General features: G+C 36.6%; 1 protein-coding gene across 2 annotated transcripts; it reads left to right on the plus strand.

The window, feature by feature from the left end:
• Positions 1-6,887: 6,887 nt before the first annotated feature.
• LOC121792502 (transcription factor AS1-like) lies at positions 6,888-11,079 on the plus strand. 2 transcript variants are annotated; one of them, XM_042190478.1, is made up of 2 exons: positions 6,888-7,869; positions 9,732-11,079. In XM_042190478.1, exon 2 carries the CDS (start codon positions 9,778-9,780, stop codon positions 10,825-10,827), a length of 1,050 nt encoding a protein of 349 aa, XP_042046412.1. In that variant the 5' UTR covers positions 6,888-7,869; positions 9,732-9,777; the 3' UTR covers positions 10,828-11,079. The 2 variants fall into 2 exon arrangements, with proteins under 2 accessions (XP_042046412.1, XP_042046413.1); XM_042190479.1 differs by having other exon boundaries at positions 6,888-7,042.
• Positions 11,080-19,110: the final 8,031 nt, after the last annotated feature.

Below are 19,110 nucleotides of genomic sequence, written 5' to 3' on the forward strand. Positions count from 1 at the left end.
CCAGAATCATCGTGGGATGTCTGCCTTTGAAACCAGAAATGAACTGTCCCTTCCAAGCCACCGGACAGTTCCTCCACTCCCAGTGCATGCAATTGATGCTCCCCAACATCCCTGGAAAATGATGTGCAGTCCCGTGCATATCAGTCAATCTCTAGCAATCATCGGCCGATGGCTTCCGTAGATACTCCCCTTTGAAGATATCCTTAATGCCCCTGCAAAACTGCCTCAACGTCTGTAGGGCAGTCGTTTCGCCCATCTGTAGGTATTCGTCGAACATGTCAGCGGGCCCGGCATAGGCAAGCTGCCTAATTGCCATCGTACACTTCTGGTATGTCGACAAGCCGGGTCGACCGGTGGCATCATATCGCAAGTTGAAGCACTTGAACCGCTGCGCCAAACACGTCGCTATATGGACGAAGAGATTTTGCGACATTCTGAATCGCCTACGAAAAACCTCTGGCGGATAACGCGCGTTCTCGTTGAAGTAGTCTTCCATCAACTGGCGGTCAGCCCCGGCATGATCACGGTCGAAATACCGCCGATGATAGAATGGTCGAGGGACTGCCACCGCCGCCGCCGCATCTTCCGCCTCGTCGGCTTCACGTTGCACCGCTGCAACAAGGTTTTGGAACTCCAGATCTACCGTTTGTTGGAATTGTTCATCGTCGAAATCCATAGTTGCAAGGTTGAATCGAAATTGGATGGAAATATTTGAGGAAAATGGAAGTAAAATGGTGTTGAAAAAATGGAATGGAAGTGTAGTATTTTATAAATAATTTTTTATATTTAAAAAAAAAATTAAATTCCGCGGCCCAGCCTCGAATGGAGACCCGCTGCAGTGGAGGGCCGCGGCTCGCCCTCGGCTCTCGGCCCTGCGCCCCGCCTCTCGGCTCTCTGCAATGGGGGCTGCGCACAGAGCCGCGGGCCGCGACTCCCCCACTGTGGACACTCTAACATGAATGGAATAGAGTACTCCATAATTTATTTCCAATTATTAGGCAAAGCATTTTTTTTTCTTTTTCATTTTCTTTTTTGTTGGGGATAGGGGTTGTTTGGTTTAATTAAACCTCAGAATTCCCAGTCACAGATCCCTATAAAATCTGCAGTCTGAGCATTGTAAGTGTTAATTTGAAATAACCCGATTTACATTGTCCACTACTTTATAAAACTGTGTTTGATTTGTCCACTTTTGAAGTACACTATTTTATTTTTTTCCAAAGTTTGGAGAATAAAATCTGCTTTGATGTTCCAATATCACACCACATCTCTCATTCTAGAGTGTAAAATTAATTCTAATATTTTTATTCTCTATTATAGTAGGAGTGGAATAAGTTTAAACTTGGTAACGCCCTAAAAAGCTGTCCATATGTGAATTTTATAAATAAAGTTATAAGACTCAATCAAATTATTCTGAATATAGCACAGCCTAAGAATGATTTCCAATTAATCTATTGTTAATAGGGTTGAATAGTAGAGGTAGAATAGTAGTAGGAGCTTTCTGGGAAATGCACGGTTGACTTGTAGTGAGGAGAGAGAAAGTGAGACAGAGGAAGGTGGGTGGTGGGCCTGAGTTAGGGAGGAGTATCAGATTAGGAGCTCCCTAAATTTTACAATACATTCGACATGTCCACATCAACAATACCCTTTTCCACCCATACACAGTCGATAAAAAACAAATTATTCAATTAATCAAATCATTTGATTTTTTTTTTAACATTATAATTTTAGACCTTATTAGGGCATCCACGGCGGGGCGGACTATCATCCGCCACTGTAGCCATGCGAACGATGGCACATCCATCGTCCGCGAACGATAGAGCTTCGGCCACACATCATCCGCGGTATCATCCTCCCACTGCGGGTCATGCAAACGATGCAACTCGTTTTCCTTTTTTATTTTTTTAAATTCTTCAAAATGTATTATATATATACACCCCAACTTCACTCTTCCATTCACTCCACTCTTCCATTCTCACTCTTCCATACACTATAAAATGAATCCTGGTGATTACCCAAGTCCTAATAGTCCGATGCTCAGTGGTGGTGCACGGTGGCCGGGTACAGACCCTCATGAATACCGGCCCTTTGACTCCAACACCTAGTACGATCCAGATTTCAGTACGGATTCGTACGGGCTGTCAGACATGGAGTCGTCTCCCACCCCATGGAGTCGTCTCCCACCCGAGCCCAAGCCCCACCCCGCCGCGCCTCTGCCGCCGCCGCCGCCTCGGGCTCCGCCACCAAGAAGAAGCGGAACAGCCAAAGGGCCCAAAAGTTGCCGCCTCCGGTGAAGAATGAAGAGTTCGCCCCAGGGAGGACGACTACAACCCGGATGAAACCATCGTCTTGACCCGGTATTGGATTGATATTTCAGAGGACCCGGTGTTTGCCAACAACCAAAAGCAAATCGCGTACTGGGAGCGCATCGCTGATCGCTACAACGAAGCCAAGCCGGCGGCCGCCTACAAGCGTCATAGGGAGCAGCTCCGCAAGTACTGGGATCAGGTGAAGAAGCAGGTCAATTTGTTCTCGTCGGAGTACGAGAAGTGCTTGAGGGAGCAGGGCAGCGGCGAGAGTTTGACCGATGTGCGCGATAAAGCGCTTGCGTCGTACATTTCATTGTACGGTGATTTCAAGCATTACAACTCCTTGCTCATCTTGAAGGACAAGCAGAAGTTCCAAGGAGGGATTATGCTCCTATCGACTATGGAGAAGAGGACGAAGAATACCGTCGCCGGTGTTTATATGAGCAGCGACAGCGGCGCACCTCCGATGGACCTCAACCAGTCGATGTACGAGGATGAGAGTTCTGGTACACCGATGTCCTCCCGGCGTCCCATTGACGTCAAGGCTGCCAAGAACAAGGGCAAGGCGAAGGCGACATCCTCACAGGCCGCGGCCGCTGCCCCGGACCCGACTCTGACCTCGGCCCCGACTTCGGCTGCGAGACAAGCCTATGCGGAGTTTCTGGCGGCCGCCAACCGGAGGACGTTGTTGGACACGCACCACGCCCTCATGTAGTGCGAGGACCCGGGCAAAGCCGTATACCTCAAGTGGATGATCGATGATCTGCGCCGCAAGCTGGGAATGAAGGATTAGTAATGTAGTGTTTGCCTTTAATCGTAGTGTTTTTATTTCTAACTCTTGTAATTTTTTTAAATTAGTAATGTGGGATTTGCCTTTAATCGTAGCGTTTTTTAATAATTTTGCATGACATATTAGAAGACATAAAAAATTAATTAACAAAATAGTAGTGAAACCTATAGGGCGGACTTTAGGGAGTCCCACTGCAGGTGGAAGGGTAGGAGGATAGAATGATGATGTGGCGGAGCATAGGGTGCCCTATAGGGCGGACTATAGGGCGCTCTATTGTGGATGCGCTTAATTGGATGACTTATTTGATTTTTATTTTATTTTATTTATGGTAATTGTAATAGTAGTATTATAACTATAAACAACACATTGTAATAGTAGTATTATAATTATAAACCGCACTAGGGTGAAAATTGATCAACAAGTCGACAACCACTTTTTTTCCACGTTTGGCAAGCGGTAGAGAGGTTAATAGTGCCTGAGATCAAAGGTCTCAGGTTCGAGTCCGGCCTTTTAAAAAAAAGTTTACGATCTGTTGTTTACCAGTTTTAAACTCATTTTAAATCTTTGATGCATTTTTTTATAGGAAAAAGATTGGGTACCAATAAGAGGATATAGGAAATTGAAAAAGAAATAAGGTCATGTTTGGTTGACGGGAAAGTAAAGTTGACAAGGAAAATGATTCATGGGAAAATGAATCCCGGTAATATGATTCCTAATAACTTTATTTTCCTGTGTTTGGAAAATATCAAGATTTTAAATTTTATGTTTGATTTAAACACCATACTAAAATTATACTCCTGCTTATTATTATTTTTATTTATATAAAAGAATAATAATATAATTTTTTTAATAAATTATTAATTACAAATATAATAATTACTCCCTCCGTCCCGTGCTACTCGCACGTTTGCTTTTCGGCTCGTCACAAAGTCCTTACACTATTTATAATTTAAGTTAGAATTAATGCATTTAATTAATATGTTAGTTTAAGTTAAGAGCTCTTTTATTAAGTGATGTCTCATTACACCTAAAATTCTTTTTTAATTACACAAAAAAATCAATTCCAAATTTACGGCCTAAAATGAAAAGTGCGAGTAGCATGAGACGGAGGGAGTATATTATTATATTTATTAGTTTAAATATGAATTATCCATCATAATATATAATTACAATTATAGTTACATGGAGTATTATAATCATAAATGGTTATAATAATAATAATAAACTATACTTATATTGCATCAAATATGTAAGAATCCTAAGACTTGGAAAAAGAATACCTAAGAAAAGTTAGGATTCAGAATCCTATAAAGTTATACTAATTTTCCTTGTCTCGGGATTCTAATTACTTTCCCCATTTGATTAAAAACCGAAACAAACACAAAATTTTAAAATTTAAGGAATCAGATTACTTTCCTAGATAGAATCCTGACAACCAAATATGGCCTAAAAGAAAAGTATAAAGATGGTGTTATAACTAACCTTATACTATAAAAATAAATAAGTTTCAATAAGTAGCCTCTTCAAGATGGAGTATTTAATTTGTGGAAAATGAAAATGGTCCCGGATTCAATCCAACCGATAATCCAATTCTAAAAACAACAAATAAAATAAATAAAAGTGATATTTATTTTGCTACTTTTTTATTCAACTTTGAATTTGTATCACAAATAATCATGGTAAAAATAAGAAATTAAGAAAGAAGGAAAGAAAGAATATAATACATCATAGTGTCTGTTTTATTTAACGGTTCGAATGGCAGCTGGGTTGATGGAATGAAGGTAAATTTTGGTATTATTTTTAGGAATAATCATTTTAACTATCCTATTTTTATAAGAATACTAATTTATTTTATGTTCTTAATCATTTCAGTCTTCTCGGAGGTGTTCGATTTACAAAATTATATCCTATGATTCAATTTGTTCTATGTTCGGTTCATAAGATTGAATCTGATGATTTAATCCGAGATAGATAGTCATATGATAATTAGTCATAGCCAACCTCTCCGATTAATAATCTCACAACTTATTTCTATACTATATCTTACTACTATTTTACCTAGTAAACCAAATACCACATCAGTAAATTCTAATTAGCTGTCGACTCGTCGTGCAACTAACGTGACTCATGTACTTTTTTCGTGTTGAAAGTACTAGCTAATATTTTTAGTGCAAAGCATTACTTATATAATGTATATACATGTAGTTTTCTAATAGTTTGCAAACCAAAGTTAGTATTCTCTTGGTCCTGATTAAGATAACTCATATCTTAGTCGTCACGGAGTTTTAGAATTGTTGGTTAATATGGTTATTTTGAGAGAAAAAAGAGTGGGTGTAACTACATGAGTGTATTAATTGAAAATAGAAAGTTACCAAAAAAAGTGGTTGAGTGTATTTAAGTATATCTTCCTTGTCGGCGATCAAATAGAAGGAAAGTGATGATATGGTGATTGAAAAGCCATGCCGCAATGAAACACTTGATGAGAATAAATTATTATATAGATAAGATAATAATAAGATATAATATATAATAGTAAGTAGAAATTAGAATTATCTATTATTAAAGTAGTCACAGAGGTGGAAATGAGATGATAATTTATGAGATACAATAAAATTTTGATATTACGAAGACATACAAAGATATACTGTCATTGACCATACTTGAGATTTAAAAACGATCGAAGAAGAATAAGACTAGATATGACTTTTTAGTTAAATAAATATGGTAATTATGTCTATTTGTTTTGTAATGCATTTAAGAATACGATCTCTCATTATTTCATTTTTCTCTGTTTATTTGAATGCTACTAATTTTTTTTTTTTTATGCATTAATGAATACAATCACTCATTTTTCTCTTTACTTCAGCGGCTTTAATTCAAAGTACTACCACATGTATTAAAAGAATAAACTAATTTTATTATCTTAGGTCCTTCATCAAAATTAGATCAAATTTAAAAATTAAACACTACTAACACCACTAACACTACTAGTAATACCTAATAATACGAAGTTCATAATCTATTAACATTAGTTTTACCATATTCTCTACTAGTACTACTACTCTATATTTTATCACCATCTCAGTTATCTACTCTTTCTATCACATGTTACTCGCACTCTTATATTTCAGTTCGTCCCAAATTATTTGCATTATTTTTATTTTAAAGTATTTAATTAATATGTTAGAGCTAATTAAGTGTTTCCTTATTAAGTGGTAACCTATTATATAATCCTTACGCCCCTTATTAATTATCCAATTTTTATCATTTTTATTCGCCCCTCATTAATTGGCCACTTTCCCTTTTTACAATAAATGTTAAGTAGACATCATATTCCATTAACTCATTTCACTTATATTTTATTATAAAATTAGTATATAAAAGTGATACCCCTATTCCATGAATATTTTCAAACATTTGTCGAAATTAAAATGGATAATTATTTAACTAAACTATAAATTTAATCTTAAATTTAACCAGATGAAATATGTGAGTAACATGAGATCGTGAGAATATCAATTATTTAGTCATATCAGTAAATTATATCTCAGACCTAAATTGAAATATACTACTCCTAGTAAAATGAGATTGAACAACTATCAACTAAATATTTTTATAACTCAAGCTTAATTTCTATTATGTCATATTCATGATCCAAACAGTTAGCGTCTCTTTTTCATAAAAAACCAATAACTTTCCCTCTTTGAAAAAAGATAGGGGTGAGGTGGCAATATATGGATGCTCCTATGAGAAATTGAGAATTAGAGGAATTAAAAAAATAAAAAGAAAGAAAAAGAGGAGAGGGGAAAAACAGACGTAACGTATCACTGACAATACTGAGAAAGAGAGGAGGGTTGGGACAGCAAGGTCCTGTCTTTATCAGTTTCGTCGTGAACCCGGACACAACACTCCCCACCGCCGATGACACTTCTTCTTCATTTCTCGGGTCTCTTCTCTTCTATTCTCTTGTGGAGTCCTACTAATCATAAATTCCATGCTTAATTGCTTCCCAATTTCTTCAAAATCTCTGCATATTAGTAGCAATTTGATCTTGATTAACTAAATTCTATGAATATTGTGACACTCAAGGTCTACAAGTCTAGTCACGTCGAAGGGGGCAGGTTTTGCAGAAAATGGGAAAAAGTGGAAGAGTGAGAAAATTTTTAACGTGTGAGCAGTGAAATTTCACCCCTCTTCTACCCCCACCCCCCTACCTTGATGATGATAGTTGCAAAGACCTAGGCTATTGTAAGCTGGGGAGAATTTCCCCATTATTGCACTCTCTCAATCTCTCTCTTTCTCGTTGACCCCCCTTCTTCTCTCTCTCCTCTCTTCTTTTACTCTGAGAAAGGTGTAACCTTTTCTTTTTTAATTTTATAATTTAGCGATTGAGTTTTTATTGTATGAGAACAAAAAAAAGAGTAGGGAGTAGTGTAGTGTGCTAAGCTTATAATTGTGTCTCTTTGCTATTTTGTAGCCATTTTAGCTCAGACATAACTACGTCAGGATCACAACTTTTGGAAAGGAAAAGAAGCCAACTTGGTTTCAATTTATATACTATCTCTCTCACTCTCGCGTGAATCTCGTTTGTTTTTTTCTTGCTACTGTTTTTGCTTTCCCAGATCTCTACATTGCTCGTGAGGGGAAAAGGGTCTCTTTATCTCTCGCTGTCTCCCTTGATCTTTCTTTCTTGTAGTGAAAATTGGATGTTTTTTTGTGTGGTTAAGATCAAGAAATGGGCTGTGGAGAAACCAGGTTTTCTTGAACACTAGTGTAAGCTCTTAATTTTGCTTCAAGGGTTTGTTTCTTTCTTAATTTTTTTTGTTAATGTGTGTTTTTTTGCATGATGTGTGCTCATGCAAAGGAATTTCTTGGGATGCTGGGTAAAAAATTGAATTTTTTGAGTAAATTTTGATGGTCTGAACTTGTAACTCACCATACACCTGTTTGTTTAGTTTTTCTTTTCTTTAACTCATATAGATGACAACTTATATAAGCAGGAGTGATAATGTTGAATTTTGTAGGCAAAAGACTGAAGATTAAAAGAATATTTAGCATGTGGAAGTCATGTCTTATTTATATTAATGTATATTATCACAAGATTTGTGCATTTCCTTTTTGAGCTAGTAATAAGGTTTTCTCGTTTTTATACTAATTTTCTTCATTTGTAAGTTGTCTTATTTCTGCAGGAGTTTAATTAGATTTGTGAAGAAAATCTGAAAATGTATAAATATTTTATAGCATTATAACTGTAGATATACCTTGATAGGGGATGATCAAAGTATAACTAATCTTAAATGAATAACTAGAGAATATGAATTTAGTTTACTATAATGGCGTTTTGGTTTAATCCGTGTTTTTAAATTTGTGTTGTAGACTAAAACGTTTTTATAGTGAACTAAATCGCTCTTATTATAGTAAATTAAATTCGTGTTATCTAGTTATGCATTTAAGTAGCGGTTGCCCTATATCACTACTCTCCCTTGATGGAGTATTTCATAATTTTTCTTGATCATTCCTAAACTTTCCTATGGTTTGGAAGTTTAGTCTTAATTGTTTACCTAGATTTCCTATTCCAGTCTAGCTGGAATGAAAAACTCAATTGTAACATTCATATATATATGAATCGGACAAACTCTGTCTGGAGAAATTGCTGTACTCGAAAGACTCTTTTGATATTTATGTGATAATCCAATTTGAGTGTCTTTTTCTTATTTTTCACTTATGTTGTGTTTTACCCGCTTCGAGATTTCCATATAGTTTTCAAGATTCATCACAGTGATATATCGCAGTTTACATCTTAGTTTAAAAATGTGTTTGACACCAAGATGGAGCATCTTTGTAGCAAATATCATTTTCATGTCATAAATGGTTTAGTGATTCCATTCATTTGATTGTACGAGGAACATCTGCTTCAAGATTGGCCAAATAGAGTTGAAGAAATTGTGTGGCTGGTTTATTTGATTAAAGCCACGTCTTACATTTAGTTTGAAGCTGTGCCTAAGGCTCAGATAGAGAATGTTGAATGGTTTAGTGATTCCATGGATTTGACTGAATGACACTCAGGAACACTTTGCTTCAAGATTGTACTACTAGTTTCAAGATATAGTATGCTTTTTTATTTAGTTGAGGCCACATTAAATTTTATTCAAATTCTCGCTGAGGCTGAGATAGAGCATGATTTGTGTGTCAAATGGCTTAGTTTGATTGAATTACATCGTGGAACACTTTGCGTCAAGATTGGACCAGTAGGTAGATTCAATAATTAGCATGCTTAGTTATTTAGAGGCTATGTCGTACATTAGAGTTCGAATCCTTGTCTGTGGCCAAGATAGAGCGTTATTTGACTGAATTACATTGGGGAACAACCTGATTCAAGATTCACCTGATGGTTTCAAGAAATTGTGTCCTGCATTATAATTGATTAATCGAATGACATTGTGGACAGCGGCTTCAAGATTGACTTAGTAGTTTCGAAAAACCATGATGTTTTAAATTCACGTTTGAGCCCAAGATACATCATGATTGTGTGTTAAATGGTTTATTTAGTCCATTTCTTATGATGCAAAAGCAGTAGTAGTTTACCTGAGTTGGTAAGAATGTTGTTTGAAGTTGTTTTTGTGTGGATTGATCAGATAATTATGAAGAGTTGGAGGTCATGGGAAGAGTTTGTGCTGGGAGATGAAGGAAAGACAGCGGTGGCGAGGTGAAGAGGATGCTTTGCTGCGCGCATACGTGAAGCAATACGGGCCGAGAGAGTGGCACCTTGTTTCTGAGCGCATGAACCAGCCCCTCAACCGGGACGCCAAATCTTGTCTCGAGAGGTGGAAGAACTATCTGAAGCCTGGCATCAAGAAGGGCTCCCTCACCCAAGAGGAACAGGCTCTCGTCATTCACCTGCAAGCGAAGCACGGCAACAAATGGAAGAAGATCGCTGCTGAGGTCCCTGGCCGCACTGCTAAGCGACTCGGGAAGTGGTGGGAGGTGTTCAAGGACAAGCAGCAGCGCGAGCACAAGGAGAACAACAAGGTTCCAGATCCCATCCAAGACTCGAAATACGACCACCTCTTGGAGACCTTTGCAGAGAAGCTTGTGAATCCAGTCACAATGCCGCCCACTCCCAATGGCGGTGGTGGATTTCTCCAACACACGGAACAGCCCTCGTCCTTGCCCCCATGGTTGGCTAGCTCCAGCGCCTCGTCTCCATCGGTCACTCTCACACTCTCGCCCTTGACCGTGCCACCAACTCCCCCGCCACCATCAACAATCCCATGGCTGCAGACGAATGATAGTAACACCTCTCACGGGCTGCTACCCTTTGGGGGGATTGGTGCCCTTACCGGGGACAGCAACGGGCCTGTCCCGGACCTCATTGAATGCTGCCGGGAGCTCGAGGAAGGCCACCGGGCATGGTCTGCACATAGAAAAGAGGCTGCTTGGAGGCTGAAGAGGGTTGAGTTGCAGCTCGAGGCAGAGAAGGCTAGCCGGAAAAGGGAGAAGAATGAAGACATCGAAGCCAAGGTGAATGCTCTACGGGAAGAGCAGAAGGCGACGATAGAGCGCATTGAGGCTGAGTACAGAGAGCAGATTGCCGGTTTGAGACGGGAGGCAGAGATGAAGGAGCAGAAGCTGGCGGAGCAGTGGGCCGCGAAGCACCTCCGCCTCACCAAGTTCGTAGAGCAGATCGGGTGCCGCTCAGTCGCCTCGTCCGATGCCCCGAATGCCAGATGAAGGTGTGTACTCGAATACTACATATACTAGAGATACCATTTCTGGGAAGAATTCAATAACTTTGTGTATTAAGTTTAAAAAAAACTGAAGAACTGCATAGGATATTTGGACTGCCGTTGTATTGGCTTTGGTTAACTTGGTTGAGGTATTGTTATGTTTCTCTACAACTAATGTTGGGAATTGTGTGATGTTTTGAGTCATGTTATGTGTATCTCGGGCATCCATCACTAATGGAGTATTGTTTTTACAGTATGTTGGAATTTCGTTGCTAACCAAATTTATATAACATGATAGCTCGTATCTTAGTGCTTCGTGCATAAATTGTGGTAATTTCATCAGACATGCATATACCAAATTTGTGCGTACATAAATGTCATCACAATACTAATACTCCCTCTGCACACACATTATAGTTTCATTAATGGAAGACACAGTGTTTAATGAAAAATTGATAAAGTAAAAGAAAATGAGAAAAAATAGGTAAATTATGAAAGAAAGGGGAGAAAAAGTGGATAAATTATAAGAGAGAAAGTTTCCATTTTTATAAATGAGAGAGTATTTTTTGTGGACAACCTAACATAGCAAAATAAGACTAATTTTCATGATTGAAGGAGTAATAAAAAATAGAGTAAATTAGGTTGTTAATTACTCCTATGTCCTAGTTTAAGAGTAAGATTTAGTTATGACACGGATTTTAAGAAATTAGTGGAGTGTGTAATAAATGAAGTGAGGTAGTGGTTGTTGGAGTGTGTAATAATGAAGTGAGTTACTGAAAAGTGGGACCCTTTTGACTTTTTGTACATTTAGAATTTTGTTTTGTTTTATTTTTATGAAAGTAATGACACTTGAGTATAAATTTGATGAATAATGAAGATAAATTTTATGTCCAAATATGATAAATTCTAAATGTGACTCTTAAACTGGGACGGAGGGAGTATTGAATAAAATAAAGTTAATTTTTTTCTCTTGTAAATTTTATTTTTTTGACTAATTCTTTCGATTTTATTTTGCTAGTGTTAGCAACGGTAGTACGCACGGACTAAAGAATTTTCGGCTAAAGAATACAAATGGTAAACAATTAAAAAACATTTATCATTATAAACAATTTATACAAATTTTTTTTGATATTCTAGTAGTAATTTAAACAAAAAGATTTCCTATTCCAAACAAAATTTAATACTATACCTCCGTATTTTTAAAATAGAAACATGTGAAACAACATGAGTTTTAATACATAATTGAATTGAAAAAGTAATGGAATTATTGTTAGTGGATTGTGGGGTCCTCTTTATTGTAGTTGTATAAGTGGTAGATAAATTGATGTATATAGGTTTAAAGATTTTCATAAATAGAAAGTTTGAAGGTTTCTATTTTTAAGGGACGAACTAAAATGGAAATAATTGCTATTTTAATATACTATTATATACATATTCTATTAATTTAAAAGGGGTTTAAAGATTTCCTAAAATATAAAGTTTGAAGGTTTCTATTTTTCGGTTCAATCGAGTTCAACCGGAAAAAAATGAATTATATTTTAATATAATATCATACACATATTCTAATAATTTAATCATCTATTCATGTTATGATTTTGGTATTTTTTCGGTTTTTTGAAATCTCATATATTTTCGATTTTTTGGTTTAGTTTTGTTTTCGGTGTTTTTGTTTCAGTTTTTTGGTTTTTTAGTTTCGCTTCGGTTTGGGAAAAAAAAATCGAACCGAAACCCGAATGTTCACCCCTAACTGTTGTAACTCTTTATTGTTCTTAGTCCCATAATCTTTTGTAGCTTGTTCATCTGTCTCTATCCGTCGCATTTTTCACGTTTATGTTACACTTACTTTTGATCTTTACGTAGTTTTAGAGGCGGGAGAGGGACATACACATTCTTCTCTTGGCCAAACGTCAAAGGGTATTTGTTGATGATTTATTGATATTTGAGTAACTAATAGTCATGCACTACTTTCACTTGTCAATATGTGTGAGTTTTTCATAATCTAATATCCTGATGTTTTTGGGTAGTCGTGATTGATGGTATAATTATTAACACTATAAATAACTGCAAAGTATACGTTGTAGAGATAGTATCGCCATTGATCAGTTCCGGGATATTGAATCACGGGGAATAAAATTGCAACATTTGTACTATATGACTTTTCTGTGCATTATTTTCTCAATCCACTTTAACTATTATATACTCCCTCTGTCCCCGATTAATTGTCACTCTTTTCCATTTCGATCCGTCCCTCAATAATTGTCACACTTCATTTTTATCATAAATGGTAAGTAGGTATCACATTCCACTAACTCACTTCACTCACATTTTATTATAAAACCAATATTAAAAAGTGGGTCCCACATTCCACTAACTTTTTCAACCAACTTTTCTTTACATTTCTTAAAAATCATGTCCGGTCAAAGAGTGACAATTAATCGGGGACGGAGGGAGTATCATTTATCAAAATTAGTGCTTAAAAGAAGTGTCTCGCTTAGGCATGCACACGGTTCAAAAACCGCCGGTTCCGGTTCGGAACCAGCGGTTCACGGTTCAACATTTTCATGAACCGGAACCGGCCCGCCAAGGGTTTTGGCGGTTCCGATTCAAAAACCGCTGGTTCATGGGGAGGTTCGTAATTTTTTTTTTGCATCTTCTTATTTATTTATCTATGAAATGTGCGTAAATAAAAGTCAAAAAATCACGATGAAAATTGCAATTTTATTGAGATTACAAGTTACAACAATTACAAATCACAAAAAACTTAAAGTCTTAAACAAAAAATTTAAATACAACAACACTACTAGTCTACAACGAAGCTAATTATAAATTACAAAAAAGACTTGAAGTTCTAAACAATAAATTTATAAGTATATATACTCTTAGTCGGCGAATGAGATGTTTCTACATAACTAAATTGAGGACACCTTTAGCAATTCAACCTTAAATGTTGAGCTTAGTCTAACAATCAACAATTATAGTAGAATTGTCAAAAGTTTCTCAGATTTAGCCTTATAGAGAAATCTACTTAAACGACTAGAAAATATACAAATACAATTAATTAATTGTATTTGCATATTTTTAAAGTAGAAACAAATGGGCAAAAAAGGAAAAATGACTTGAGCTCAACTTAAATTTAAAATTTAAGTTGAGGTGCCTACGTATCCCTAATGCTCATTTGTATTAGGGAATCAAAGCCTACGTAGTTCTCTTACCTTACTTACCTATTTGGCTTGGCTGGTGGTTGATGGTTGGGTTGGCCTACGATTCATCCCCGATGAATTCTTCTTGTGATTCCTCCTGACGATCATCCCAATCATTTTCTTGTACTCTGACGTCAGCTTTGGCCCAATCATCAAGTAACATCACGACTTCCATATTTTTCGCGGAGAGCTTACTTCTTGATTCATCCAACACACGTGATCCAACACTGAAAGCGGACTTGACGGCGACAGTGGAAGCCGGAACCGAAAAAGTCTCCTTGGCCATTGACGCAAGTATGGGAAAATCTTTCTCGTGTGTTCCCCACCAATCGAGGACGTCGATTTCGGCGGGAGGAGTATGACCTTCATCACCAAAGGAAAAGAGTGAATCGAAATAATTCTAAGTCACTTACCATACCTGAGGTCGACCTTCCGCCGGTGCTGTAGCTGTATAGGTCGGCTAATTGGCTTCGCATCATAATCAGTTTGAAATGCTAAGCCAAAATTATGTTGTTGAGGAGGGGTAGGTCTTCTGACTTGGTGGGTACTGTTATACTTGGTTTCATATTCGGTGTAGAGAGCACTCAATTTAAACTCGAAGGTTTGTTGGACAATTGATCGGTCCGGGAGGTTTATTTGAAATGTTTCGGTTAGGTTTACTCCCCATTGGTCATTGGTATCCACTTGCAAAGCTTGAAGTGGACCAAGATCAATAGAACTCAATTTATTATAATAAAAATCTAAAATCATGGAGGTACCGGCTAATTTCCATTTTGGATCCAAGACCTTTGCAATCAAAAACACCGTTGGAATCTCATTGAAATACTTAAGCCATTTGTCAATCATATAATATAAAACACACATCAATTCAGGAGAAGATCAAGCATTTTTCATCGCAGTTTTAAAACCAGGTGATATATACATGCAATGCTCTAAAACACGAACAACAGTGCAATAATAAACACCCGATAATTCAACAGTCGCATTTTTGAAATATTTGAAAAATTTAAATAAACTCACGCTATGATCACAACAACTATGCGACAGATATAAATCAGAAACATGATAGGTTCTAAAAAAATCACACAAATAATCTTTATGCGTCAAAGTAGAATTCAGACAATCATATGTCGGCTTTGCCTTCTTTTGATGACAATACTTCTTTTGATGGTAAAATCTCATCTATGAGACACATCCATGGTAAAATTCGTATATCTTACCTTCTTTTGATGGGAATACTTCTTCCAAGCTTTGCCAATAAGCGGCTTTTGGTGGATTAATCTAACTGCAGTTCTAATAGGACTAACATGCTTTTGTCATAATTCAAGCGCATCTTGTACACATAAATTCAAAATATGGCATATGCATCTTTGATGAAAATACTTACCACCAATAACCGGAGCACAAGCCACAATCAAGTCATTAATACTTGCAGTGTTAGCAGTTGCATTATCAAAACCAACAGAAAATATCTTATTGCATAATTGAAATTAATTCAAAACTTGAATAATTAAAGAAGCAATTTCGGGTGCAGTGTGTGATGTCTCAAATTCTCTAAAACCAATCAAACGCTTGTTCAAAGTCCAACTATTGTCCACAAAGTGAACCGTAATGCCCATGTATGAATGTCTACTAAAATAATCAGTCCATACATCTGAGCAAATGTTCACTTTGTGTCCCAAGTTGAGTAAATAACGTGATAATTCAATTTTTTTCTCCAAAAATTGTCGAACGGTAGATCGTTGAACGGTCATTCGACCTACTCTTTTGACAGCTACGTTCAAACCACTTTGTATAGTAACCTCAAATATTTTGTCATCATAAACATTAAAAGGAAAATGCTTCATTGCAGTCCATCTAGTCATAACGTCAGCAAAATTTTTAGGATCATATTTAAAAAGAGGCATACGTGACGAACCTGAGCCACCGGGTTGGAAGTTTAGTTGGGTTTGGGTGAGGCAGTGCCACATTCTACCGGATGCTTTGTCACCAAATGATGACGGAGGGTGCCATATCTCCCACCACTCGCAAATTTGTTGACTTTATCACAATAGTTACAATATGCATGAAACGCCGATGTCTCTTCTTGAGAGAGCGGATCATTAGGACATGGAATTACCACCGAGACCTTCTTGTAGTGTTTAACAAATATATCAGATTTAAATGCTTTTTTAGTGGGTGGGGGGAGGCATGTCCCCATTTTCGCCGGTGCTAGACGGAATACGAGAATGAGATCTATCATCATTGTTGTCCGAGTCCAACGATATAGACACGTCGTACTCGTCATCTTGTTGTTGGGAACTACCACCGCCCCTCCCCCCACCTTGATGCATTTCAGCGAGTAGCATGACGGTCCTATGATCTTCTTCTATCTATAAATATTATATAAGTTGAAGTTTTAATTAGGAACATAAAAAAAAATTAACAAACTAAATATTATGAAATTATGAATTGTAAAAATAATTTTATTTCTTAGAACTTACTTGCATGCGTTCAGCCGCCACTCGGGAAACCTCTTCCATAACTTCTCGACGACTAGGTCGCTTTGATCTTTGGGGACGACTACTTTGATTTTGAGCAATTTCTTTGCCCCGATCACCACGTCCCGATCCACCACGAGAAGAAGACATAATGCAAAATGGAAGTAGTATGGAATATGAAGTATTGAATAAAAGGTAAATTACGAACACAATAACAAATATAGTAGTAAACAACTTGAGCAATTAGAGAGAATGATGATAGAAATAGATAAATTAAGATTGAGTAGGAAATCCTTGTTAACACAAGAATGAGGTGATTAAAAATGATGGGGGAAGTGGGGTATTTATAGGAGTAAAATGGAAGAAATAAAAAAAAATTAATTTCAAATTTCGGCCAGTTTACCGCCTGAACCGGCGGTTCAGTCCACGATTTCTGACCGGTTTTCAGGCCTATACACTGCCACCTGAAAAAGGACCAGAACCGTCGGAAATCACCGGTTTTTCTGCACACCTAGCCTGAAAACCTACGCCCTAGCTGAATCCTACCGTTGGTACCGCCAGTTCAAACTGGCGGTTTTGAACCGCAGGTTACGGTTCACGCTTTTTTTGAACTTGAACCGCCAAACTGCCATTCGGTTTGAACCGCCGGCGCCGGTTCCGGTTCCGGTTTGTGAACCAGCGGTCCGGTTTGGTTTGTGCATGCCTAGTCTCGCTGATGGTGGGATGGATGGAATACAATTTAGTTACTCGTAAATAAAGTAGCAACAATCATATTAAATGATCTACACTAACAACTAGATAAACCTCGAAAGTCGATTTTGAAGCTTCCCGTCCTCTGTTGCCTTGACCCAACTTCAAGTGAATGATGGATGGAAAATGATTGAAGTATGAAAGCGAAAATATGAAGAATTGTATTTGAATCCTGGGCATATTCATTGATGCATTATGAAGTATTTATAAACTTATACTAGCTTATTTTCTAATTTGGTGCCCGCTTCAAAACCACACAACAGGAGCCATTTGGAAATTGAAAAAAAGAATAATCTATTTGAGGGGGAAATGAGAGATATTTTATTTCACCACAAAAAAAATAATTATAGCTCTGAAAGGCAAATATTGGCTCGAATTATGTCTGCACGCATCCGCCGCATGAATTCAGCGGGCTGTTGACTTCATTTCAGCGGGTGGCTGATTGCTCTCGAGAATTCTCGTGGCTGGCCCGCTTTCTACAATGGGCTGTTGGATCTTAGGTAACCGCTGACTTTGGGTTATGATTTTAGGTTTAACCATTTCACATATTTTTTAAAGTTTTTTTTTGACATTTCTCAATGAACACGTAAAAATGTGAAGTAAATACTTTATCAATATAAATCACATTCATTACAATTAAAATGAGTCAAATCTAGGCCTACGCAAATTATGCAAAATTTATGTTTATCAACCTAGCTATAATAAAATGTCAATCTAATAGATGTACAATATCAACCTAGTTAAAGAATGACATGAATACGTCAATACAATGTTCTGATCTATGCAAAACTCATTCTTAATACAAAAATGAAGAACCAAGCATACCAATGTCATATTTATGTCATTGTTAGCTTTTTTGTAGGTCATTATAGTAAGGATGACATAAAATGATTTTAACATGACTTCAAACCCGAATTTTATAATATGACATAAAATTGCTTTATAATGACACACCATGTTTTTGTTTATTTATTGATCATTAAATTGTCAAATCTCATGGTCATGATTTGGTCTGAATTTTATATTGAGATAAATTTTTGTATTGATCATTTTCATGTCAATACAATTATATCGATATTATACATTTATTAGATTGACATTTTTTATAGCTAGGTTGATATTAATTATTAAAATATATGAAAATTCCAATAAATATTATCATGTAATTAGAATCTCGTTAAAATCTTTATATAATTATTTTTAATTTGATACTATATGTCTGTGAAATAATAATTTAATCTAAGATAATTATATGAATTCAAAGTTTGAGATTTTTTTAAAATAGAGAAAATAAATAAAATTCAGTTGCCGTTAATACTCTCAATTGACATTTTTACACACCGAGTTTGTGTCATCAGTACACCCGATTGACATATTTTTACACATCGAGTTAACATGACGTGAGATTTAATCTTGACCGCCAATTTCCACTACATATATTTACCAAAATCCCTCATTTTGACATAAAATACGAGTATTTTTTTTTTGAAAATCAACCACAATTCCAACCCTAGAAATAAACAAAAAGGGAATATTTTCTATTTCCATACAAAATCAGTAAAAGCATATTAGTATGAAATTAATAAAATAAGATGCTTTACCAAAATAAAAACTGAAATACTACTATAACTAGGGATGTCAATCGGGCCAGCCCACCGGGTTTCGGGCCAACCCTATTCGGGTTGCAGGTCAATCGGGTGCGGGCTAATCGAGTTGTTATTTTTTCGGGTTATAAAAGTTCAGCCTTAACCCTAAAAGCTCGGGTTTCGGGCTAGCCCATCGGGTTAATCGGGTTGCTACCGATAAAATTAACATGCGATCAATCCAATAAATAATGGTGAAAATTAGTTATATTTA

The sequence above is a fragment of the Salvia splendens genome, chromosome 2, assembly GCF_004379255.2.
Source record: "Salvia splendens isolate huo1 chromosome 2, SspV2, whole genome shotgun sequence".
NCBI classification, from domain to species: Eukaryota; Viridiplantae; Streptophyta; class Magnoliopsida; order Lamiales; family Lamiaceae; genus Salvia; species Salvia splendens.

Bases quoted from the DNA above. Each gene is read 5' to 3' on its own strand.
- LOC121792502 (XM_042190478.1), top strand. From the start codon at position 9,778: ATGAAGGAAAGACAGCGGTGGCGAGGTGAAGAGGATGCTTTGCTGCGC.